This window comes from Thalassophryne amazonica, chromosome 5 (genome assembly GCF_902500255.1).
Source record: "Thalassophryne amazonica chromosome 5, fThaAma1.1, whole genome shotgun sequence".
NCBI classification, from domain to species: domain Eukaryota; kingdom Metazoa; phylum Chordata; class Actinopteri; order Batrachoidiformes; family Batrachoididae; genus Thalassophryne; species Thalassophryne amazonica.
The window spans coordinates 60,337,557-60,364,533 of NC_047107.1; the positions used below are offsets into that span (position 1 = coordinate 60,337,557).

The 26,977-nt window shown below is 41.5% G+C and overlaps 1 protein-coding gene across 1 annotated transcript in view; it reads left to right on the plus strand.

Moving 5' to 3' along the window:
* The window catches only part of LOC117510621 (sperm-tail PG-rich repeat-containing protein 2-like), a 48,225-nt gene that overhangs the window by 13,220 nt on the left and 8,028 nt on the right, over window positions 1-26,977 (plus strand). Inside the window, exon 2 of the mRNA XM_034170416.1 lies at window positions 3,108-3,223. Coding sequence (XP_034026307.1) covers window positions 3,108-3,223 — 116 coding nt within the window. The remainder of the gene's footprint in view (window positions 1-3,107; window positions 3,224-26,977) is intronic.

Below are 26,977 nucleotides of genomic sequence, written 5' to 3' on the forward strand. Positions count from 1 at the left end.
ATATTTTTCTTTTATACTGTTTTTTTTTTTTTTAAATAAAGCTGCATTTACACATAATGGCGGCAAGTCACAAATGCCATGAAGTACACATTCTTGGCCGCTGATCACAAATGTGATGATTCGAGGCAGAGGCGTCAGGTGTCCTCAGGAACTGCTGCAATCCCACGTGTTGCTGGAGAATTATCAGGAACCATTACGCACAGTCAAGAATAATGTTCCACCTTGTTGTGCGATATCGCGCGTAACAGCGCATCGTTAAGTTCTGTCATGTTGTGAATGAGGCGAATTGTCTCCACACACACCCCCATATTCATCCAACCATCAGTTGCTGAACAGTTCAGATCACTCCAGTTTGCTCCTCAAAATCCAAAGCAGAACTTTGTAATTGCATGCTTAGTTTGGCTCTGTGCCGTGGAATGGTGCAGAGAGGAGGAGGAGACGGAGAGAGCCAGATGTGTGGTTTCATGGGGCTCTTGCCTCACTCGTTTTCCCAAACATCAGGCACAGCAGTAGCAGGTGGAACACCTGCAGGAGTGCACTGATGAGCACTGGAGCGAGACTTTTAGCCGACTTGGCGTCGTTGTCCTTCTTTGGCATACTGGGGAGGGGAGGTGATGGTCTAGTGATTAAGGCGTTGGGCTTGAGACCAGAAGATCCTCGGTTCAAGTCCCAGCCTGACTGGAAAATCACTAAAGGCCCTTGGGCAAGGTCTTTAATCCCCTATTGCTCCTGGTGTGTAGTGAGCGCCTTGTATGGCAGCACCCTCACATCGGGGTGAATGTGAGGCATTATTTGTAAAGCGCTTTGAGTGTCTGATGCAGATGGAAATGCGCTATATACTGTAAATGCAGTCCATTTGCCATATATACTGCAGCAATGAAACTGAATGCGGTGCAGCAGGGTTTAATTGTGTGCACATCAGAGACGAACGCTGTCACACTCTATTAAAGGTGTGTTTACACATGAGCAAGACGCGTTACAAATGTCATGTTTCTATCATTCGTGACACATTCCTGACATTCTTAATGTGACTTAACGCATCTGAATAGGTTTCCTAATAGTGCGTGTTGGTGATATTCTTGATATTCGTGGAGCATGTTTTTGCCTGTCAAAAAATCTTCCACAAATGTCACACACCACCCTCATTTCGCCTCACGTCGTAGAGGTCGCAACTGAGCATATTGATCCATCTCGATGAGTATTGATCCTTAATAGAACGTGACAACATTCGTAGTGGTTCCTGTGATGGTTCTTGGAGGCCAAACTGTCACGTGTTATTACGAAGTGACACGGAAACTGTCAAGTTTTGACACGACTTGTAACGCGGCGTCACATTTCACTGCGTGCCACGACAAATCAGTTTTCTGTCATGTGCGCACAATTAAACTCGGCTCCACAGCGTTTAGTTTGATGCAGTATGCCGAAGAGGAACAGTGATGCGAAGTCAGCCAAGTGTCGTTCCACAGTTCCTGCTGAAGCTCCTCAGGACGCTCCTGCAGGTGTTCCACCTGCTGTTGTAACTGATGAGTGGGAGAATGAGTCTGAACCAGAGGAACCAGAGTAGCGATAGGAGCCTCACGTGCAGCCAGACATCTCTGCACCTCCTCCAGTCCGGCTGAGGAAGAAGCACACGCACAATTAAACCCTGCTACACCACATTCAGTTTGATTACTGACACCAAGTCGGCTAAAAGTCTCATTTCAGTGCTCTTCAGCGCGCTCCTGCAGGTGTTCCACCTGCTGCATGTGCCTGATGTTTGGGAAAATGCGCGAGACGAGAGCCGCATGAAGCCACACATCTGGCTCTGTCCGTCTCCTCCTCCTCCTCTCTGCACCACTCCATGGCACAGAGCACAACTACGTATGCAGTCACAAAGTTCTTCTGAAAAACTGGAGCGATCTGAATTCGGTTGGATGAATATGGGTGTGTGTGTGGAGACAATTCACCTCGTTCACAATGTGACAGAACTTAACAATGCGCTGTTACGCGCAATAGCGCGCAACAACACGGAACACTATTCTTGACCATGCGTAATGGTTCCAGATAATTCTCCAGCAACACGTGCCATTAATCGTAATGCGTGTTAACAGGTTGCAACAGTTCTTGAGGACACCTGACGCCTCTGCCCCGAATAATCATATTTGTGATCAGCGGCCAAGAATGTGTACTTCATGGCATTCGTGACTTGTTGTCGTTATGTGTAAATGCAGCATTAGGATCACCAGTAATCAAGACGGATCAACGCGCTGAGTTGCGACCTCTATGACATCAGGCGAAATGAGGGTGGTGCATTACATTCGTGGAAGATTTTTTGACAGCCAAAAACATGCTCCACAAAAATCATGAATATCACGCACTATTAAGAAACCTATTCAGATGTGTTAAGTCACATTAAGAATGTCAGGAATGTGCCAAGAATGACGCAAATACGCGTCTTGTAAACGCACCATTAGCTTCCTGCTGTACATGTTATGTACAGTACAAAGGGGAACTGAGCAAGTAGAAGCATCTTTAATGTTCAGGAATCAGTACTCACACTTGTTCCTCTCTTTCTGAAAACACTCCATGCGCTGGTGGATGTTGGTTGTTGTTAGACATTAATGCAGGTCATGGAAACTTGGTTTGAACAGATCCTGTTTTGAACAATAACTTAATTCCAAACTCTGTCATTGCTTGCGGTCTGGTCTAAAAACAGCAGTTCTTGAAGTGGCAGTGACACACAGGATGCCACACTTACTCACAGTTTGCTCTTTTTGAGTCCATTGTTCTGATAAAAGGCGATCCTTTGGAAAATTGAACAAAGACACACTGTCATTGCTCGGGTTGTTGCAATATCCAGCAATGACCGTGTGCGTGATTATATTCCACTCACTTCACAGTGACCTTAAGAAGCGGTCAAACCTATGAGATTAAGCTCCGCCTTCTGCATGAAGCTCTTCCTGACTGTGAAGGGAGGACGTGTGCACCTTTTACAATAAACAAATACTTTCTCACTAAAAATGTGGACAGAATTTATTGAAGAATAACTACATTTTTGTACAACATAATTATGTAAAATACGCAGTTGTATATCACTTTAGTGTAAATGGTGTGTCTTTGTTCTTCAGGTCCTGGGCAATACAACCCCAGTCTGAAATCATGCTCTCAAATGGCTTTGATCTGCTCCAGAGAAGATCGATTCAAAGTGTCCAAAGACACCCACTGTGGACCTGGTGCTTATCAGGTAAACATGTCATTACAGTCATACAGTTTGCTTGTGTGCACCAGGCCACATTTATGCCATTGTTAAAGCCAGATTCTCTATTAGCATGTATCAAATCATGATGGGTGCAAGCCTCAGGTTTGTTGAGATTAAACCAAATGTGCATGAGGGAACATGTTTTATTGTATTTATTGTATGTTTTGTAGTGATCTTTTGGGAATCTGTTCAACTTCTCTGTGTGAACTGATTGTTCTGGTAAAAAAAAAAAAAATCCGGACCTCTCTCTCTCTCTTTGGGCTGCCTTCACTTTGTGGGAGAATTTCTTCTTAATTGACTCACGTAATTAACTTAAACTCGGAAATATGAGAGAATTTTTTTTTATTAAATGCAATGTTTTCTAATACAGCAACTTTAGAACAGTGACAGAGACAAATGCACTGTGTGCTTTCTCACAAATCGATTTTACAGCCACACGTTGTGGGTGAAGCGTGGTACAGTTTCAAGAAAAATTTAACCGTACCTAATCTCTATCTGTCTTTGTTCCATTTCAGTGTGTTTTTAATCAGCAGCTCAGCTGTGGGTTACCGCTGGAGTGGATGTGTGTGAGATGAAGAAAAACGCTAATGTCGCTTCGAGTCCTTGCCGACTTGAATTTGTGAACATCAAAGACAAAAACCGCAGAGTTTGATTTAAATATTGCCACATAGGTCCATGGGTGTAATGTGTATTATGTGTATTATGGCACTTTTGTCTTTGTCTTCAGGGGCCTCCAGTCTGTTCGCTGCCTCCGCATGGCTTTATCTCACCCTCCCTTTCCATTTATTTCATTATTTCAGTTTAACTCCAGCTCCTTGTTGTCTTCTCTTTTTCTGTTACTTATAACAATTATTGTTAATTTCAAATATCAGCTTTTGGATTTATGATGTATAAACAGCACATCCTCATTTGAGTGAGCACACTATTTACCTGTAATATGATATAAAACTCTTTCTCACAGTTTAAAGAGGAATTCACGCTCATATATAGAGTAACTGCTGTTGGTAATTTGTACCATGGTATTCAGTTCTCCCTACTGCATATACGTAGTCACATCCAGGCCACTGTAGGTAGCTCATAATTATCATTTGTCGTATTTTGAAGAAATTTTCAGTCAGCCATTCTTCCAGTTGTTCTTTAACTGGCACAGCCAGTATTAAAAAGACATCCAAATAGTGTAAATCATCCATCCATTTTCTATACCCGCTTACTCCAATTAAGGGTCACGTGGAGCCTATCCCAGCAGTCATAGGGCGTGAGGTGGGGTACACACATACACCTATGGTCATTTTAAAGTTCCCAGTCCACCAAACCTGCATGTCTTTGGATGTAGGACGAATGACTGAATGTCGTACAGTTCTATGAAATTCCTAAATCATCCACAAAGTGTACACACATCCTCTCAGATTTGAGTTTAACTTTGTTGTGAGTTTTGCCTCTTAGCGTAAATGATTACATAATCTTTAACAATTCAAAAAGTTTTAGTTGTGATTAATCTCCCTCCTGATGCTCTTTGATTCTATCATTATTCTGTCCATGGTATTTTTGTAAACTTTAGTGCCAGCCCTGATTTTTCAAAAAAATAGCACCAATGAGGTCAAAGGCTTCATTGGCTTGTGACCAACACTCGATGGATCGGTTCGCAGCCGAGTGTGAAGCGGCTGGGATGAGGATCAGCACCTCTAAATCTGAGACCATGGTTCTCAGCAGGAAGCTGATGGATTGCCTACTGCAGGTAGGGAATGAGGTCTTGCCCCAAGTGAAGGAGTTCAAGTACCTCGGGGTCTTGTTCACGAGTGAGGGGACATTGGAGTGTGAGATTGGCCAGCGAATCGGCGCAGTAGGGACGGTATTGCATTCACTCTACCGTACTGTTGTGATGTAAAGGGAGCTGAGCCAAAAGGCGAAGATCTCGATCTACTGGTCAGTATTCATTCCTACTACAACCCCTGGCAAAAATTATGGAATCACCGGCCTTGGAGGTGTTCATTCAGTTGTTTAATTTTGTAGAAAAAAAGCAGATCACAGACATGACACAAAAGTCATTTCAAATGGCAACTTTCTGGCTTTAAGAAACACTATAAGAAATCAGGAAAAAAAAATTGTGGCAGTCAGTAACGGTTACTTTTTTAGACCAAGCAGAGGGAAAAAAATATGGAATCACTCAATTCTGAGGAAAAAATTATGGAATCATGAAAAACAAAAGAAGGCTCCAACACATCACTAGTATTTTGTTGCACCACCTCTGGCTTTTATAACAGCTTGCAGTCTCTGAGGCATGGACTTAATGAGTGACAAACAGTACTCTTCATCAATCTGGCTCCAGCTTTCTCTGATTGCTGTTGCCAGATCAGCTTTGCAGGTTGGAGCCTTGTCATGGACCACTTTCTTTAACTTCCACCAAAGATTTTCAATTGGATTAAGATCTGGACTATTTGCAGGCCATGACATTGACCCTATGTGTCTTTTTGCAAGGAATGTTTTCACAGTTTTTGCTCTATGGCAAGATGCATTATCATCTTGAAAAATGATTTCATCATCCCCAAACATCCTTTCAATTGATGGGATAAGAAAAGTGTCCAAAATATCAACATAAACTTGTGCATTTATTGATGATGTAATGACAGCCATCTCCCCAGTGCCTTTACCTGACATGCAGCCCCATATCATCAATGACTGTGGAAATTTACATGTTCTCTTCAGGCAGTCATCTTTATAAATCTCATTGGAACAGCACCAAACAAAAGTTCCAGCATCATCACCTTGCCCAATGCAGATTCGAGATTCATCACTGAATATGACTTTCATCCAGTCATCCACAGTCCACGATTGCTTTTCCTTAGCCCATTGTAACCTTGTTTTTTTCTGTTTACGTGTTAATGATGGCTTTCGTTTAGCTTTTCTATATGTAAATCCCATTTCCTTTAGGCAGTTTCTTACAGTTCGGTCACAGACGTTGACTCCAGTTTCCTCCCATTCGTTCCTCATTTGTTTTGTTGTGCATTTTTGATTTTTGAGACATATTGCTTTAAGTTTTCTGTCTTGACGCTTTGATGTCTTCCTTGGTCTACCAGTATGTTTGCCTTTAACAACCTTCCCATGTTGTTTGTATTTGGTCCAGAGTTTAGACACAGCTGACTGTGAACAACCAACATCTTTTGCAACATTGCGTGATGATTTGCCCTCTTTTAAGAGTTTGATAATCCTCTCCTTTGTTTCAGTTAACATCTCTCGTGTTGGAGCCGTGATTCATGTCAGTCCACTTGGTGCAACAGCTCTCCAAGGTGTGATCACTCCTTTTTAGATGCAGACTAACGAGCAGATCTGATTTGATGCAGGTGTTAGTTTTGGGGATGAAAATTTACAGGGTGATTCCATAATTTATTCCTCAGAATTGAGTGAGTCCATATTTTTTTCCTTCTGCTTGGTCTAAAAAAGTAACCGTTACTGACTGCCACAATTTTTTGTCTTGATTTCTTATAGTGCTTCTTAAAGCCAGAAACTTTCCATTTGAAATGACTTTAGTTTTGTGTCATGTCTGTGATCTGCTTTTTTTCTACAAAATTAAACAACTGAATGAACATCCTCCGAGGCCTGTGATTCCATAATTTTTGCCAGGGGTTGTATCACCTATAGTCATGAGGGTTGGGTCATGGCCGAAAGAACTAGCTCATGTGTGCAAGTAGCGGAAATGGGTTTCCTCAGGAGGGTGGCTGGTGGATGAGGTCCAGAGGCAAGCCCCACCAAGTGGAAGCATTTTACTTGTTTTTGCCTGAGGAGAGGCATAACCATGGAATAACTCTGGAATGAAATAGAATGATCCGCACCACCACAGCACTCCCATAGAAAAAAGCTTTATTCAACGAGACGTGACGTTTCGGGCAAACTGCCCTTCCTCAGACGTTCAATAAAGCTTTTTTGTATGGAGCGCTGTGGTGGTGCGGATCATTCTTTTTCTATTTTTGGTACAATTTTTCTTGATCCAGCATGCCTTTTATGTGTTTTGGATGTGCGTGTCCTTGCTGCATAACTCTGGAACAAACCATGCATGAATCCCTTTGTGCATAGTGTGCATCTACAGTACAACAAGGGCTGCCAGTCATGTAACAAAATGAGACCAAGACCAAAACTCAGAATGTACTCTTGGCAAATCATATACATTGCTTTTAAAGTCCACCAGCATGACTATCATTCCAGCAGACACAAAATGTCAACCCACTACCAACAAATCTAATTTAACCCAATTCTGTTGGAAAAAAAATGCAGAACTGGGAACTCTGTTTTCATCTAGTCTGAGCCAGCACTAAGTTGAAATTCTGTTGTCAGACTGATACCAGATACATTAAATATGTGGGGGAAAGAGCTAGCATTTTGTGAGGGTTTAAGACATAAGCCCCTTTCACACCGAGGCCAATGTAGAATTGCGTATTGCGGTGTACTGTTTATGCTGAGTTATGCAGCTCTACGCTGTGTCAGTGTGGTCACAGTTCTGCTAATTCACTAATTATCAAAGCTAATCTTTTCATTAATGGATCAGCTTTTCAGATAACTTTGAAAACCATCAGCGAAGCAATTAGCTTCCGATAAATTTAGGTCCGATAATTAATAGACCGCTAACATATTTTTGCAGGCATAGCAAATAAAGCTTAACAGTTAAAAACATTTGTGAAGTCTGAAGTCAAAGATTTTGGCACCTACCTGTTAAAAGTTTCCTAGCAGACAGACAGCTATATCCTCTGCAGACAGAGGAGAGCTGGTAACAGGAGAGAAAGGAAGTGAAAGAGATAAAAGATCATTTCTCTTAACACCATAATGACTTGTCAACATATCATGCAAGTCATCCAGAGGCATGCAGTTTTAACTTATGGTTAAAATTTTAACCAAACAAATTACACACGTTATTTAAATTAAGGTCATGTCTGGGTTATATAAAGTGAAAATATCAGCTACATGTTTTAGTTTTAAAGTAATGCACTAATTTTGAAGGTTTTAGTGTTTGGACCACACATGCATTATGGGTAACGTTTCACGACAGCAGAAATGAGAGGCTTTGATGAGGCTGCAAATTAACCACTGCACATGGACATCAATCTTTGTATATTGTGCCTAAATCTCTTGTGAATATATTCTCTGGGTTTATAGACGTTATTGTGTTTGTTTTATGCCAGAAGCTGCGACTGCTTCCTCTTCATGTCATTCTGGGGGAAAGTGAAGTTTGCGCTTTAACATCCTGCTTATTGTCCTTTACAACACTGTTTGTCCTCTTTGTTCCAGAGTAATATATAAGATGTCTGAAATTCGGTTTGCGTTTATTAAATTCCATGCATATTAAACGTAGCAGACATGGATTATTTGGAATATTTGGTTTAGCAAGTTTTCAGGGTCTCTACTACCATCTACTGTTCTTAGCATCTTCCTCTGTCACACCAACCACCTGCACGTCCTCCCTCAGTGCATCCATAAGCCTCCTCTTTGGCCTCCCTCTTCTCCTCCTGCCTGGTGGCTCCACCCTCAGCATCCTTCTCCCTATATACCCTGGGTCCCTCCTGTATACATATCCAAACCATCTCAGTCTCCTCTTTGTCTTTGTCTCCAGACCATTCTACCTGTGGTGTCGCGCTGATATTTTTCAGCCTGAGCTCTATTTTTTTTTTTTGTATTTTTGGAGTCATCTTTTCATTCGGGACAAAAAAAGATTTTACTCAGTGCATTATTAATTTAGAACACTAGCTCTGTCATGGGTTAAATAACTACATAATGTTATTGTACAGGGCAAGCTATAAACACTCAGTAACACCACTGAACAGGTGAAAATCTCATTCAAAATACAGTGAGGAAAATAAGTATTTGAACACCCTGCAATTTTGCAAGTTCTCCCACTTAGAAATCATGGAGGGGTCTGAAATTTTCATCTTAGGTGCATGTCCACTGTGAGAGACATAATCTAAAAAAAAAAAAAAAATCCGGAAATCACAATGTATGATTTTTTTAACAATTTATTTGTATGTTACTGCTGCAAATAAGTATTTGAACACCTGTGAAAAATCAATGTTATTATTTGGTACAGTAGCCTTTGTTTGCAATTACAGATGTCAAACGTTTCCTGTAGTTTTTCACCAGGTTTTCACACACTGCAGCAGGGATTTTGGTCCACTCTTCCATACAGATCTTCTCTAGATCTTTCAGGTTTGGAGTTTCAGCTCCCTCCAAAGATTTTGTCTATTGAGTTCAGGTCTGTAGACTCCCGGGCCACTCCAGGACCTTGAAATGCTTCTTACGGAGCCCCTCCATAGTTGCCCTGGCTGTGTGTTTGGGGTCATTGTCATGCTGGAAGACCCAGCCATGACCCATCTTCAATGCTCTTACTGAGGGAAGGACGCTGTTTACCAAAATCTCGCAATACATGACCCCATCCATCCTCCCTTCAATACGGTGCAGTCGTCCTGTCCCCAGTGCAGAAGAGCACCCCCAGAGTATGATGTTTCCACCCCCATGCTTCACGGTTGGGATGGTTTTCTTGGGGTTGTTCTCATCCAGTAAACATGGTAAGTGGACTTGATTCCAAAATGCTCTATTCTGATCTCATCTGACCACATGACCTTCTCCCATGCCTCCTCTGGATCATCCAGATGGTCACTGGTGAACTTCAAACAGGCCTGGACATGTTCTGGCTTGAGCAGGGGGACCTTGCTGCCCTGCAGGATTTTAAACCATGACAGCATCATGTGTTACTAATGTAATCTTTGTGACTGTGGTCCCAGCTCTCTTCAGGTCATTGACCAGGTCCTCCTGTGTAGTTCTGAACTTTCTCAGAATCATCCTTACCCCACAAAGTGAGATCTTGCATGGAATCCCAGACCGAGGGAGATTGACAGTCATCTTGTGTTTCTTCCACTTTCTAATAAATAATCATAACAGTTGTTGTCTTGTACCAAACTGCTTGCCTGTTGTCCTGTAGTCCATCCCAGCCTTGTGCAGGTCTACAGTTTTGTCCCTGGTGTCCTTAGACAGCTCTTTGGTCTTGGCTATGGTGGACAGGTTGGAGTGTGATTGATTGAGTGTATGAACAGGTGTCTTTTATACAGGTAACAAGTTCAAACAGGTGCAATTAATACAGATAGAGTGCAGAATAGGAGGGCTTCTTAAAGAAAAATTAACAGGTCTGTGTGAGCCAGAATTCTTGCTGGTTGGTAGGGGATCAAATACTTATTTGCAGCGGTAACATACAAATAAATTATTAAAAAAATCATACATTGTGATTTCTGGATTTTTTTTTAGATTATGTCTCTCACAGTGGACATGCACCTAAGATGAATATTTCAGACCCCTCCATGATTTCTAAGTGGGAGAACTTGAAAAACCGCAGGGTGTTCAAATACATATTTTCTTCACTGTATGTGGCAGCATGGAGAGGATCTTTATGGAGGTAAACGGGTGCACGTTCACCTCACCAAATGTAAAGAAACTATTTAAAATGGTCAAATGAACCGTAGTCTCTTGTCTGTTCGGTAGTGCTCTCCGCAGAGTTGTTATAAGTCAACATTTGATAAAAGGCCTGGCCTTCTGCTGAAAACAGGAATGAGTTTCTAATCAACAATCATCTTGTCGTCACATAACAAAGAGCAGCACCATCAAACAAACATGAGGCTAAGGTAAGCGGCTAACTGTATAATCGTTTATTTATTTTACATTTAGTGCTTTAAACATGCACAAATTTACTGCTGTAGGGATCCTCTCCATGCTACCAGAAACATCTAATGACATTTTCACCTGTTTAGTGGAGACATGAAGAGGTTGTTTTGGTGAGTGTTTTCGTTTGCTCCGTACAATTACATCATGTAGCTTTTTAGCCGATGATGGTGTTTACTTTCTAAACCAATGCTGCACTCATTAAAATCACTTTTGTCCCAAGTGAAAAGTTGAACCCAAAAACTATAGAAAAAATAATGCCCAGGTTGAAAAATGCTGGAGTTGTCCATTAACTTTGTGCTGGTCCAAAATGTCCTTGCACTTTGTGCTTATTTTATCTACCTATAATTTAATTTTTGCCCAGTAATGAGCAAATCCTGGAGAGCTACAAAATTCTAATGGAGCACACAAAAGAAAATTTCTGAAACCTGGTAAATTCATGGAAAAAGACAAAAGGAAAAAACTGTAAAGAGAAGTCACATTTAACTACGTACATCCATAACAGCAAAGAAGAGGTTTGTGTCATAAAAGACAGACAAATTTATTCTCTTGTTAGATAAATTAAATTGCATCGAACATGAATTAAATCAATTCTCACAAAATCTGCTTGGAAAGCCATCAGGATTTTAATGCAATGAGACATTGATTAAGTCGTCTGCTAATGCCACGCTGCCTGACAAAATAAACAAATTCAACTTAATGACAACACTTGGAGTGTGCAATGGGCTAAATGAACAAGTGAAATTATTCATCAGTATCTTTTTTTTTTTTAACAAATGCCATTTCATCCAATAAACAAACATGAAAACAGGTCAACATAGTACTTGCATATACTATGCAATTGGCTAAACTGAGATACATTTCAAAGTTACATGCACTAAGGTATTAGATGTTTTGTTATTGCTTTGCTTTCAGTACAAGTGAAATAATATCAGTGCAGTTTAACTCTTAATTTTCTTTCATGAATTCATCCACATTGTTGATTTTTGGCGTACTGTAGATTAAATCTCAACTAAATTTAATGACACTCCATCTTTTTGTGAGGCTGGCATTAAAATTCATCCTAAAAGGTACAGAAATTAATGAGATTACAGAAACAGTCCCCCATTTTAGATCCCTGTGCAGTAGTAAGTAAGTCCCTTTGGCTGCTCCCTTGTTTGCACTCGGGTCGCCACAGCAAATCCAAGGTGGATCTGCATGTTGAATTGGCACAGGTTTTATGCCGGATGCCCTTCCTGATGCAACTCCACATTACATGGAGAAATGTGGCAGGGGTGGGATTTGAACCCAGAACCTTTTGCACTGAAACCAAGCGCATTAACCACTTGGCCACCATTGTTTCCAGTTTTAATTTTTTTTCAAGGTCAAAAGTCAAGGTCACAGGCCAGGTTCAAAATGTGGGCCCAATACTAATATAAGGGAATATTTAGAATAGTTGTTTTGAGGGGCTGATGAAAGATACACAGATGGTTATTATTAAAAAACTATTATGAATTACCACAGACAATCTGACATTTCACTCATCTTTACACTTGTTGCAAATCTGAAAAGGAAAATTCATTTAAAATGTCTATTTTTAGCAATTGGTTAAAGATACAGCTATGGTTACTAAAACTAAAATGAAGTCATCTGTCACCTTTCTATTGGTCACATGGCTTTTTACTTTGAGTGATCATTTCATTCATTTATTCATTTTCTGCTACTTACCCATGTCTGGGTCATGGTGGCAACAGACTAAGCAGTTTAGCTCACTTAACTGTCCTTGGTTGGGCCCTCTAATTCCTCCTGAGTGATGCCTGTGCATTGCCAAACCAGCTGGGTCATGTAATCTCTTCAGTTTGTCCTGCGACTTCCCAGAGTCCTCCTCATAGTTGGACATACGGAGATGACCAGGGGGCATCCTGAGGAGATTCCTTTTGATGCAAAGGAACAGCAGCTGTAGTCTAACTCCCTCTTGAATGTTTGATCTTTTCACCATGTCCCCGAGTATACATCAAGATACCGGATGGAGGAACCTCATTTCCACTGCTTGCATCCGCCATGTTGTTCTTTTGGTTATAAGCCAAAGCTCAGTCCATAGGTGCAGATGAGTGCATAAATTGAGAGCCCTTCTGGCTCTCCTCTTTCTTCACCACAACAGCCCCTGAGACACTCGAACTCCTCCACTTGAGGTAATAACTCATGCCTGACCCAGAGGGGTCTATCCACCCTTTTTGGACAGAGGACAATGGACTCACATTTAGAGGTGCTGAATCCCAGGAGCTTGACACTCAGCCTCAAACCTTCCCAGTGGCCATTTGAGATAACTGTCTGATGAAGCCGACAGAACTGCAATATCTGCAAAAAAGTAAAGATGCAATTCTGAGGTCACCAAACTGGACACCTTCCTGTCCCTGACTGCACCTGGATGTTGTTGGGCTGTCATTTTAGACCGTTAAGCTTTGACATTGTATAGCAGCTGGCTACAGCCTTGTGGTGAAGTTGCAAATACTTTGTGGTTCATCAACATACACAGAACATTTCTAAAACTGGGTAATACCCGTGCACCTTGTGAGTATATTGCAATGTAGAGGAGTACCTACGACAAGCAACTTGTGCTTATTTATGCTTAATGTACCCCAAGTAACTCCAGGCTTGCTGTCACGCGTGAGGATTGGCAGTAACAAAGAAATGCGTTGATTGATTTGTGCCTGGTAGAAACGAGCACTCTGCACTGTGAGTGAGACATCACATAGCTCAATTGAGCTTCAGGAGCTTTTGGGTGCAGTGTATGCCTAACCTCTCGTCTCAGTAATTAGCTCTGTGACTCCAAAATCTATATGACACCACTACGTAGAGTTAAGGACGGATTGAAGTGGTGCAGAAAGAGGAGAAACAGATAACAGAGATAGAGATGACAGGTGTGAAGGAGTACCGAGAGGGGACGGAGACACAGGGATAGAGGTGAGACAAGAGCGGTGAGCGAGGGCAGAGAGACAGACGGCAGCAAATCGAGCAGCTGAAGAGGGTTGTTAAATTCAGTAGCTGAAAATGTGTTCCAGGAGCCTGCAATCTGAAGCAGAAGGCTGCATAATGAAATAGCAGCTATTTCGATGTCTGTGCACGCGTTCATGCATGCTCACGTGTAATGTAACAAGACGATCTACTTCAACAGCAATAGGCAACAGTGAAGGCTCATTTAGTGCTTCCATTAAATGTACCTAGATCTGGAAAGCTGGCTCACTTACTTAATTTCATACCTCTCCTCTTTTTGGCAGAGCCTAACACTGCACTGCTAAAACCCAAAATCTCATACATTTGTCTAATTTCTAGGCAAAATATGCAGTTTCACTGAATATATAGTAAGAGAAAATCACTTAACAAATGACGTTTCTGTAAGATATAAAGAACTGATAATACATCTTAAAAATCGTGTTACCTGAAATAATATTGTAATCATACCTGAGAAGAAGCTGTTTCAGCTGCTGTGTTGTTTGTAAAAGAAAACACTTCCTAATATGGGTAAAATAACATTCAACATAATTTTTCTCAATTAATTTCATGTCCTTATTTAAAAAAAAAAAAGTTAACTAAATTTTCACTTGTTCCATTGGCAGATTTCTTTTATTTGTTACAAGTTAAAAATAAAATCTGCCAATGGAACAAGTGAAAATTCATTTAAGGTTTCATGAAATATTGTCTTGAAATTAGCTGAAAAACAAAAAACAAACAAACAAAAAAAAACAAACCTAATTTTAAGCTATACTTTGCAAGTATTAGGAAATTCTGGCAGTAGCAAGGTGGTAGCCAGGTGGTTAGTGTGTTTCTTTCCAGAATAGACAGTTCCAGGTTCAAGACCACTCCTGTCCTTTCTCCATGTAATGTAGAGTTGCATAAGGAAGGACATCAATTGTGAAACTTCTGCCAAATTGACAGGCACATCCATCTTAATTTTGTTGTGGTGACCCTGAAAGGAAAATGGAATAAATTGAAGGGAATTAGTTGCAGAATTTTAACTTGTTAAAAACAATTTGCTTTCATGTAATTAAAAACAAACTGTTGTGTGGGCCGCCAGAAGAGGAGGTACTGCTGGCCCACCACCAGAGGGCGCCCTGCCTGAAGTGCGGGCTTCAGGCATGAGAGGGCGCTGCCGCCGCGGACACAGCCGGGAGTGACAGCTGTCACACATCAACTTGTGACAGCTGTCACCCATCTTCATTTCATCACTCCATAAAAGCCGGATGTCATCTCCACCTCGCTGCCGAGATATCATCTACCTGTAGAGGTAACAACTCTCAGCCGTTCGTGTGCTTACACATAAGTCTTTGTTCTGTACGTGTTTTGCAGGAGTACCTGTTTAATCTCAGGACAGCAGGAGCTGGTGATTGGGAGCTAGGACTGCATTCCTTTTCCCCCTGAGAGATAACTGCATTACTCTGCACGTTCTTGTATTAGAGGTGGAGGTGATATTTCCACCATTGTTGTTACTGGGTGTGCACGCACCCACCTCTTACTGTTTTTGCTCCTCGCCAGCAGTACCAGATGCGACATCCGGAGACTGTGGCCACCTGGGAATTCGGGACTTGGCGGCTCCAGTATTCTCCAGGTTCGGTGGCGGAGGAAATCGTGTGGTTCCGGTTCTTCTCAGGACAGACGTCTTCTATCCTCGAGCCTGCCCACACGTCACCTTTCTAGATTGACTGTTTGCACAAATTCTGTAATCATCTGTGTTTTGGTTGTGCTTGTTTCACAACAGTAAAGTGTTCATATTCGACTCTTTCATTGTCCGTTCATTTACGCCCCCTGTTGTGGGTCCGTGTCACTACACTTTCCCAACACAAACAAACCAACAAAAACAAGCTGCTAATGGGAGAACTGAAAATTCACTTAAGATTTCTTGAACTCACTTTAGGTTTCTTGAAGTAAGGTTTTGAAATTAGCTGCAAAAGTTAAATTTAAATTCAGTTCAATTTATTTTATTTATTTATACAGTGCCAAATCACAACAAAGCTGCCTCAAGGCACTTCACATGAGTATTGTCTAACCTTACAAGCCCCTAGAGCAAGCACACAGGCAACAGTAGTAAGGAACATCTCCCTCTGGTGATAATGAGGAAGAAACCTCAAGCAGACCAGACTCAGAGGGGTGACCCACTGCTAAGGCCATTCTAACAGTTACAAGGTTTTTACAAAGAATTACCAAGATGAAGACACAGAAAACCAAAATAGCATCAAAAATAAAGTGCATTACTGAGGTCAGCATGCAGTCATTAGCACCACAGGCAGGGCGTTGTGAGAATAGTGTGGTGCCATGGGGTGCATGGCCAGTGTTCATCTATCACCTCATCAGTGTCACTTTAGTAAAGGCTGTCTCCATGGAAGACTACATTCCAAAAGTGGACTGCAGCGGACCAGAGAGGTCCCCCTCAGCAAGGTAGTCCACGGGTCGCTGCGTAAGCATCAGCCAGGGCATCTCATGGTCAGTCCAGTGCCCTGGGGTGCATAGCCGTCCTCCGCAGGAGTTCTTATCAGTGGCTAGGACAGAGAGAAGACTGCACCTAAGGTATGAGTTCACAACAGTAAACTGACATGGAAGAAGAGCGATTACTAAGGTGATTACTGGCAGCTAGCCCTGAGCTTCGTTAACAGACCCAGAATTTAGATGTAGTGAGGATGACACCTGTTCAGTTGCTAATAAGATGAATTAAAAGAATCGAAAGCATAGCTCCATACTGTGCCAGTATGCTAGCCATATGAGAGGGAGAATAGATGCATCTTTATTCTGGACTTGAATGTCTCTACAGAATCTGTTTTATCTCAGCAGGGAGATCATTACACAAAACAGGCACACGATAAAAAAAGGCTCTGTTGTCTGTTGACTTTTTATTCACCTTAGGAACACAAAGTAGTCCTCCTCCCTGAGAACGCAGCGCACAGGCTGGTACATAAGGTGTAATTAGGTCAGCTCAGTTGGGATGTGCTAGTTTGTGAATAATTTATAGGTTACTAACAGAACCTTAAAATCTGACCAGACAGAGACAAGAAGCTAGTGAAGAGTGGTCCAAATTGATGTAATGTGGTTAAACTTTCTGCTTCTGGCAGCAGCATTTTGAAACAATTGGAGACTCCTAATGCTGGACTGCAGTAAACCAGAGAATAGGACATTCTCTGTTCCTTGTTGTGCAGTGGGAGCCAGAGTAGCACGAAATCAGTTCACCAAAAATGGCAGTAAGCGTGCACTACCCTTGGGGACCCTGACATGTTCCACACATGCACAAACACAGAGCACCACCTACTAAGTCAATAGGAGACATAGTTACTGGGGAAAAAAAAAAAAAAAAAACCTACGTAAGCTTGAGAGATACCACCCCAGACAGTGACCAATCTCATAATAGGCCTGCTGGTTTTATGTACCTCCAAAAAAAATCCTGACTTGTTCAAAAAAGATGTTGCCAAGACTCTTTAGCTTAACAACATTTTAAGGATGTATTATATCTGAGACACTAACTTGTTATTCACCCAATATGGATTGATTGGGCAAATACAGTCTCTCCAATTCTATCTTGTATTTTATTCATACATTCACTCATTTGCATGGATGCAGCTATATCTATTTTACTCTCACTATCTATCAATTTGACTTACTTTCTGAGCTATGTTACCGTCTGGGGTCATCAAAGGATTGTTACAGTGTCGGCCTCCTAAAGCCTTTGGCATTTGCAGTGGTTCAAACTCAAACACCTAGAAAATCTTAAATGGTATTTGGTGTACTATCCATTAGAAATGGTAAAGGATTCATGATTACCTTTTTTCCCATGGATCTGTTTTCAGAGTGAGTGAGCAAGCATCTTTTTTAGCAACACAAAACATGCAGCATTTATGGTGTGTTGTATTTTGTATACGATCCACAGTGAGGTTTTGTACTTTCTATATATATATATATATAGAGAGAGAGAGAGAGAGAGAGAGAGAGAGAGAGAGAGAGAGAGCTTTGGGGCCTCTTTCATAATATTTTCAGAATGACATGTATTATGTTATTGGTAAGGTTAGACCTTACCTGTGTGAAGTGCTTTGAGGCAACTCTTGTGATTTGGCGCTATATAAATGAAAATAAATTGAAAATTGAAATTATCCTATTCAGTCAAAAGTTGAAACTGCTATGGCATTTCTTTTAAAGATCTGTAAAATACTTTGTATACATTTTATTACAGGTTTCCTGTTGGTGTCAGTCTTAACACAAACTGTTGCTGTGCTCAGAGGCATTGTTGCTCTGTTCTGGTGTAGTTCTTTCATTTACAGTTTAACTCCAACTCTCCATTAAAAGATGTTTGTGGGTCATATTTTTGCAACAGTGTTAGTTCTTGTCACTGGTGGTAATGTTGCTCACAGCTTCCACTGTGGTGAACAACAAGGTAGCTGTGTAGTTTATTGGTGTTTATGCTACCTTTTTTTTTTTTTCTAATTGTTATTGAGACTGCACTCATGCAAGTTTGTGATTGATGTTCACACAGTGGGCAGAACTTGTCGTAATGTTTAGAGGGTGGTTTTAGAGGGAGGGTTTGACACAGTAACATTAATTAGCTTGTTAGCTGCTCACTGCAGTGGGAGCATAGACTGACACAACAGACACAGCACCCAGTGAATGTTTGAATCTGAGCCTCATAATATATGCTCATTGAAAGGGGAAACATCTGACACCACTGGAAGGAGCTGGTCTGCCACAGCAAATGCCACTCCCTCTATATGCCAGCTTTGGGAACAACCACACCAAAAATAGATGTCTCTCCATGGAAATCTGGCCACTTCCAGGTCCTCGCAGTTCAGACAGTGCAGCTATTGCAGTGTCATGTTTTCAAAGCTCCCTCAACAGCAGTGGAAGGTGGTCATCCTTGCTGAATGAAAGGATGGTCTAGTTGTTCACACGCATGAGCTGCCTCAAGTTTGGACCTGAGCATCACATGCAGTGGACTACTCCTCAGCAGTGGTGGGCACAGCTAATCAAAAAGTTAGCTTCGATAACCATTAATCAGATAACTGAAAAGTTATCTTTTATGACGATAAACCGATAAACTACTAAAAAATGTATCTTTATTACAAATAACCGATAACTTTTATTATTATCACTTTACCGGGGCGTTGCTGGGTCGGTATCGTAGATTTACGTCAACGCTACCTGGCTATACCCACCCACTGTGCGTAAACAAAAGATGTTATAGTGCATGCGCAGCCCAAGAGCTGTCCACAGAGAGAGAGAGAGAAAAAAAAAAACTGTCCGCAGAGGAAAAGATAAAAAGGCAAGAAGTGTGTGTTGGTCCCAATATGGATATTCTGGATGATTTTCTCATGGACAGTACGACAATGAACAGCAGCCAAAGCAGCCAGTTTGATGAGGACGCACTGCCGAATTTGGAGAGCAGCGCGCGGCAGCCGACACGACAACAGTTAAAGTGAGCCAACTTTTTATGTACGCGTTACGTGTTTTGTATCTCAGTAAAGTGATAATAATGCAAATAACATGTTCTTGTCGTGCGGTGTGCATTTTCTGAGTCCCTCCATTCATGCCGCCGCCCACAATGACAGCTATAACGAGGGCGAATATCTGTCATTTTGGGTGACTTGGCATGAACGTCGGGCCTCTTGAAAATGCATACTGCCCTAGAAAAGCATGTTATTGTATTAGTATTGATTCGGACAATTACACTGTCGTCTTCTGATAAACCAGTTTCACTTTAAGCGCCCTAGGGGCTGCTGGTAAATTCAAGGATCACAAACACACAAGAACGCATGAAAAATGAATGAATAAAAAATAAAACCCCAAACACTGTCATCATCTTTCAAAAGCAGTAAAACACAGTATTAGAAGTCAATTTATCTCGGTATTATATACACCATCATTTACGAACTAAAAAGTTGCTGCTTTTTTCACACGCTTTCAACCCTGTCGCTTAAACAACTGAAATATGTCCATTAATGCATTGATTGGCAGAATAAAATACACATAGTAAATATAAATTCTTACCTGTTAGTTTCAGTGGGATTCATCTGAAAAATAATCGTCCTGAGATTATCCAAAATGGTCTAAACGAGGAAGAAACATCCCTCTGTAGACAGCTGCGCCCTGAGAGCTCCTCTCTCCCACCGAGTCTTGGCGATACCGTCAGCCACAAAGAAATAATATAAAATAATGTTAAAATTAGTCCATTTTGTTTTTGTGTCGAGCGAACGATAACGCTTCTTCTTCTTCTTCTTTCGGATCCAATGGCGGATGGCACCAGCTTAAGGTGCATTTACCGCCACCTACCGGGCTGGTGGGTGATCGCTGAGATTTTACAAAACCGTAACTCCTGGCAGCCATAGTTATTTGTTTAGCTGTGATGAAGTAATGTTTGATATTAGGGTTTACAAACGTTTTTGACCAACTTTGCTTTACCAGCAAAAAATAAATTTGATCAAACTGAAAGTTATTGGAGCTACATTTATCGGAAGATAATTGGTCTGATGATGGTTTTAAAAGTTATCTGTAAAGCTAATCTGCTAGCAAAAACATTAGCTTTGATAATTATCTGCTATTGGATAGCTTGAACTGTGCCCACCACTAATCCTTAGCACAACACCAGCCTTCCTTCTCCAAAGACAAGACCCTTGATACTTTCCTGTCATTTCTTCTTATGGAGAGATGAAGAAACCCCTGAAAATGAGCATTTGCCATGGGTGTGTTCTGGCTCCTACACCATTCAAGCTGGTCCAAGCATGAACCAGTTTAAGCAGCGGTATAGGTACATGTTTTTTTTCTAGGTATAAGGAGGAGGGTGTTGAGGGTTAGGGTGTTTTGTTGATCATTGTTTAGTTGTGTGCACTTTGTTTTTCTATCTTGTAAATATGTAGTATAAAATCACATGCATTGCATATGTATGTAGGTATGTGTGTATGTAGGTATGTGTATATATGTATGTATCTATACTAGAGATGTTTATGATGACGGGACTTGAGTTTGTGTTGTGTTAAATGTGTTTGTAGCATGGCCCAAGCAGATGGTCACCCCTTAGACTCTGGTCTGCTTGAGGTTTCTTCCTCAATACATGGAAGGGAGTTTTTCCTTACCACTGTCACCTGTGTGCTTGCTCTGGGGGTTGGTAATGAATATATATGTATGTTTGTATGTGTATAAGGCGTGGGTGTTTATAAGCTTTGCTTCTGCTCACCCCCTTTTGGTCACACATGTCACAGTGGAATTGTCTTGTGTATCACTTTTTTGATACTGTTGAGTTTGTGTGCCAAATAAATTTATTTATTCATTCATTCATTCATTCATTCAATGCTTGGATGGACTGCGTGTTGGGTAGAATTGTGGAAACCAGTGATTTGGGTGTTTTTGTTGGTGAGGACAGGTTTACTGACCTTGACTTCACAGATGATGCTGTGATCTTTGTGGAATCAATGGATACTCTGATTGCAGCAGTGGGAAGCTGAGTAAGAAGTCGGAGTGTCTGGGTTTGCAATTGGCCTGGATCAAGATAAAGATTCAGGCTTTTAAAAACTTCCTGGACTCAGCTGTCAGAAGTGTGTCTGTATGTGGTGAAAGTATTGAACTTGTAGAGACATTCACTTATCTCAGCAGTGACATTGTGTCTCTGGGTCCTCAGCCTTTGAAATTGAGAGGCACCTAGGAAGAGCTTATGGAGTTATGAGGTCGCTGGACAGAGGTGTTTGGTGATGCTGATCATCTTTGCTGGTGAACGAAGGTGCAAGTCTTTATGGTCCTGGTGCTGCCTGTCTTAATGTATGGTTACAAGACTTGGAGACAAACCAGTGACCTAAGATGGTGACTGGATGTCTTTGGTACTCTGTGGCTTCTGAACATCCTTGGGTACCACTGGAATGACTTTGTATCAAACAAACGGTTACTAAAACAGACTAGGATGGCGAGTATCACTTGCATTGTCAGCTTCAACATTTTGGCCATGTGGCCTGCTCACTGTGCATGATCCAGCATGCAGGTGTTTGAGTGCTGAGGACTCCACTAGTAGAGACTCCATCTCTTCATGATGCTTATACTCCGGTGTGACTAAAAGTCTGGAAAATACAGTACATATCACCAAGCAATCATCATTACATATGACAAAAAACACCAGCGACAATATTTATCAAACTGAATAGTTTTTTATAGTTTGTATTTTGTTTACACACACACACACACACACACACACACACACACACACACACACACACACACACACACACACACACACACACACACACACACACACACACACACACACACACACACACACACAGATCCATCTCACTGTATGACTATGAAGCAGCAGATGCCCCGATTTTAATATTTTCACTCAGTTTAGTTAAGTGATGTCACCAGGTGATTGTCATCATGATTTAATATCCATGACAGTCTGAGTTTTGGGGAGCAAGCAACTTTTTTCATGTTGTCATTATGGCATGTTGTGAGTAGAAATTTGAGGGATAACATGAATTTACTCCATTCTGGAATAAGGCTGTAACATAAAAAATGTGGAAAACGTGTAGCACTGTGAATACCTCCTGGATGCACTGTATGTAAATCTTTGCCTTTCTGTGTGTCACACACACTGCATGTGTGTTGTGGGAAAAGGCTGACATCTGTCACACTTTCTTCTGTGCTTGCATCTACACGTATATGTGTACCGTTGTACATCTGACTAACATAATCACCGCCTCCCTCTGTTGCTCCCATCTTCAAGCATCCCATAATCCCCCTCATCATTGTCATGCCAATGGTACTGTCAGTTTCAAGGGATCTTCCCTCATCTCCCCGACCTCTTGGGCAACCCAGAGGGTGACCTGGAGTTGAACCCTCAACCCCTTTCCCATTAGGATCAATTGTGAGATCTAAGCAGCCCTGCCACTGTGTGTAAATCCTATTAACACGTCTTTGGCATACTGATGTGTGTATGTGCGCTGAGAGGTTGGAAAAGGTGGAGTGTGAGGATTGAGAGAGAGACAGAGAGAGAGAGAGAGAGAGAGAGAGAGAGAGAGAAATTGACACTTTTGAAGAAGTTGGTTCCTCGGGTAGTATTTGACTAGGAGTAATGGTAGATTAAACGTCCATACACACAGGATGTACTGTGTATGTGTTTTTGCCGGTGTAATAGACATGCTTTTCCTTAAAAAACTGTACTTGCTTCAAATAATTTGAACATAATTTGGTGCCCATTTGTCTGTTATGTACAGCACTTTGGTCGACTGCTGTCATTTCCAACATACTTTAGAAATAAAGGTTGAGTTGAGTTGAGTTTAACTGCATAAGAATGGGGGACGTAACATTTTCTGTGATAAAATGTTTCTCAGGGAGGACCCACTTTAGTCTCAGATCGGAGAATCTAGTGGTAGAATCTCCAATTCTACCAAATTGCAGACTCTACTTTGACATATACATATTATACAGTGCTCTCTTGGTATTTCACGCATTTTTATTTTTTTTTATACCCTTTCAAATAATATGTATATGTCACAGACATGAATGAGCGAAGCTCTTCAGCATTCCATAGTAGAGAAGCTTGAATCTTCACTGGACTGGGTTGCTTGACGCGAGGACATTTCGCTTCAAATTGCAGAAGCTTCCTCAGCTAAAGTTCTTGCTCTGGTAGTCTGACTTCTGTCTTGACTCTTGTAGAGAAGAATAAACAGAAGCCACAAAAGCTGGAGTTTTAAACCTAACCAGACCCCTCCTACCGAGAGGCAGACTGCTATAGGCTAGTGAGTAAACAATAGCTCTAATTAGCACCTATTGTGCTCTAGTTAGCACCCTCCTAATGACAGGGCAGCTGTCCCTCCTAATGATGGAATGGATGCCTCTCCTGCCGGCTCCCTTGACGACTCTCCTGATGACGTGAATGACTCATTACCATGAACAAAAGACTGAAACTGCTTTGACCTGAGTACCCCATTGTAAACAGGGGACAAAGCATGTCTCAGACCCCCTCCCCGGTTAAGGCTGGGTTTCAACTGTTTCACATAGAATGCCTCCTTGACCCCTCTCTCAAACCATTTCTTCTCTCTGGCTAAGATTTTAACTTCCTTGTCCTCAAACATGTGGTTAGTGTCTTTCAGGTGGAGATGAACTGCAGACTGAGGTCCACTGACGCCCTCTCTGCGGTGCTGGTATAGCCTTTTGTGTAAAGGTTGCTTATTCTCACCTATGTAGTGTTTGTTACAGTTTTCCTGACATCTGATAGAATACACATTGCTCTGTTTGTAACTAGGGATCCTGTCCTTAGGGTGAACTAATTTCTGTCTCAAATGCTTCAGGATAGCATTAGCATGGCTGAAACCTTTCAGCCCCCCAGACCCCCCACCTTTTTAAGCATTTTTCTGTTTATGCCTTTCAGAGTCTCGGGGGCTTCACCCCCCAGACCTCCTAATTTCAGCCCTTTTAACCCCCTGCCACTTTAAGCATTTTTTAATGTAGGTGTAATTTAATCTTCAAACCTTTTAGCAAGCTGACAGTAGGGCTGTACAATATGGCCAAATTATCGTATCTCAATGTTGTCATATCAATATGATATATACTCAACAAAAATATAAACGCAACACTTTTGGTTTTGCTCCCATTTTGTATGAGATGAACTCAAAGATCTAAAACTTTTTCCACATACACAATATCACCATTTCCCTCAAATATTGTTCACAAACCAGTCTAAATCTGTGATAGTGAGCACTTCTCCTTTGCTGAGATAATCCATCCCACCTCACAGGTGTGCCATATCAAGATGCTGATTAGACACCATGATTAGTGCACAGGTGTGCCTTAGACTGTCCACAATAAAAGGCCACTCTGAAAGGTGCAGTTTTGTTTTATTGGGGGGGGGATACCAGTCAGTATCTGGTGTGACCACCATTTGCCTCATGCAGTGCAACACATCTCCTTCGCATCATCCGTGAAGAGAACACCTCTCCAACGTGCCAAACACCAGCGAATGTGAGCATTTACCCACTCAAGTCGGTTACGACGACGAACTGGAGTCAGGTCGAGACCCCGATGAGGACGACGAGCATGCAGATGAGCTTCCCTGAGACGGTTTCTGACAGTTTGTGCAGAAATTCTTTGGTTATGCAAACCGATTGTTCCAGCAGCTGTCCGAGTGGCTGGTCTCAGACGATCTTGGAGGTGAACATGCTGGATGTGGAGGTCCTGGGCTGGTGTGGTTACACATGGTCTGCGGTTGTGAGGCTGGTTGGATGTACTGCCAAATTCTCTGAAACGCCTTTGGAGACGGCCTATGGTAGAGAAATGAACATTCAATACGCGAGCAACAGCTCTGGTTGACATTCCTGCTGTCAGCATGCCAATTGCATGCTCCCTCAAATCTTGCGACATCTGTGGCATTGTGCTGTGTGATAAAACTGCACCTTTCAGAGTGGCCTTTTATTGTGGGCAGTCTAAGGCACACCTGTGCACTAATCATGGTGTCTAATCAGCATCTTGATATGGCACAGCTGTGAGGTGGGATGGATTATCTCAGCAAATGAGAAGTGCTCACTATCACAGATTTAGACTGGTTTGTGAACAATATTTGAGGGAAATGGTGATATTGTGTATGTGGAAAAAGTTTTAGATCTTTGAGTTCATCTCATACAAAATGGGAGCAAAACCAAAAGTGTTGCGTTTATATTTTTGTTGAGTGTACGATATGATGATGATTTGACACAAAGTGCAGCAGTAGTGAAAATTAAACATTCTGAAACAAAACAGTAATAATACCACACTCATTTTGCACTTATCATAATGTTAGGATATTGTGCCCTCCAAAAGTATTGGGACCCTTGGTATTTCACACATTTTCATTTCTTTATGCCATTTCAAATACAAGAAATACAAAAAATATAAAGAATAAAAATTTCTAAAATTATCTTCCTCAAACTCTGAAAGCAAATCTCAAATACCTGTAAATAATAATCAGTTTTATTGCCAGTTTTCTTTAGACAAGTCAGGGGATGGAAACATGAACATTTCCAAGTCACTGAATATGTCTTGGACTTTATTTACATCAATTATGAAGAAATACAAACGTTTCTTTCACCAAAACATCAAATCTAGGCTTTCATCTCAAATGTATTTTCTGGCAAATTGTAGCTGAACTGTCAGGTCTTCCTTTTTATATATTGTGCCGCTGATGTGGATGAAATAAGAAATAAAAACCAGATGGTATCTGTTGAACCACATCGCGCCGCTAATGTGGAATAATAATAATAATAATAAAAAATAAATTATATATATATATATATATACCACCCACGGGATTCATACCTGCACTGTACTGATTGCCAGCCCAAAACTTTACCACTGAGCTACCATCACTGGCCTGTAAACAGTGCGGGGAAAATACCTGAATACAACAAAAAGCTGGATGTATTTAAAAAAATAAAAATAAAACCATACACCATAAAAAACACAGCATTTGTATTGAATCCCTCTTATCAAGTGGGCAATACAAATATGATCCATCTGTTCCTCTGTAGATGACCCATGGTCACAGACATACAGTCATGAAATGACATGAATGAGAAGCAGTTCGCTCTTCTCTTGCCCACATCTGCTGGGGTGTGTCCAGCCGGCCCGCGCGCATGTGCTGCCCGACACGCTTGTCTCGTGGACAGCGCACCAGAACTGATACCACACCATATGGAACAGAGCTCATACAAGTGACGTGAAAGTCAGCTTGCCCACTTCGTGTTATGATCTGATGGTCTGTTTCAACCTGGGGGTAGCCTGACAATGGGCTGCAGCGAAGGAGCGTGCGCACCATATAGCCCACAGCATATATCGCCACAGCAATACATGTTTTTATTTATGTCCACGTGATGACAGCAAACAGACACATGCGCAGTGGCCAGTTGTTCATCCATGTCTATCCAAACAGTACGTGTTGTCCAGCTGGGACAGAATGACAGATCTTTGCAGCTGCTTCAGTGGGCGGACACACCTCCTGTCAGTTCAGCGCACACACCAAAGCCACACTCATGGGGAATTTAAACAAATTTCACTGCCAGCATGACAGTGAATGTCTGCTGACTG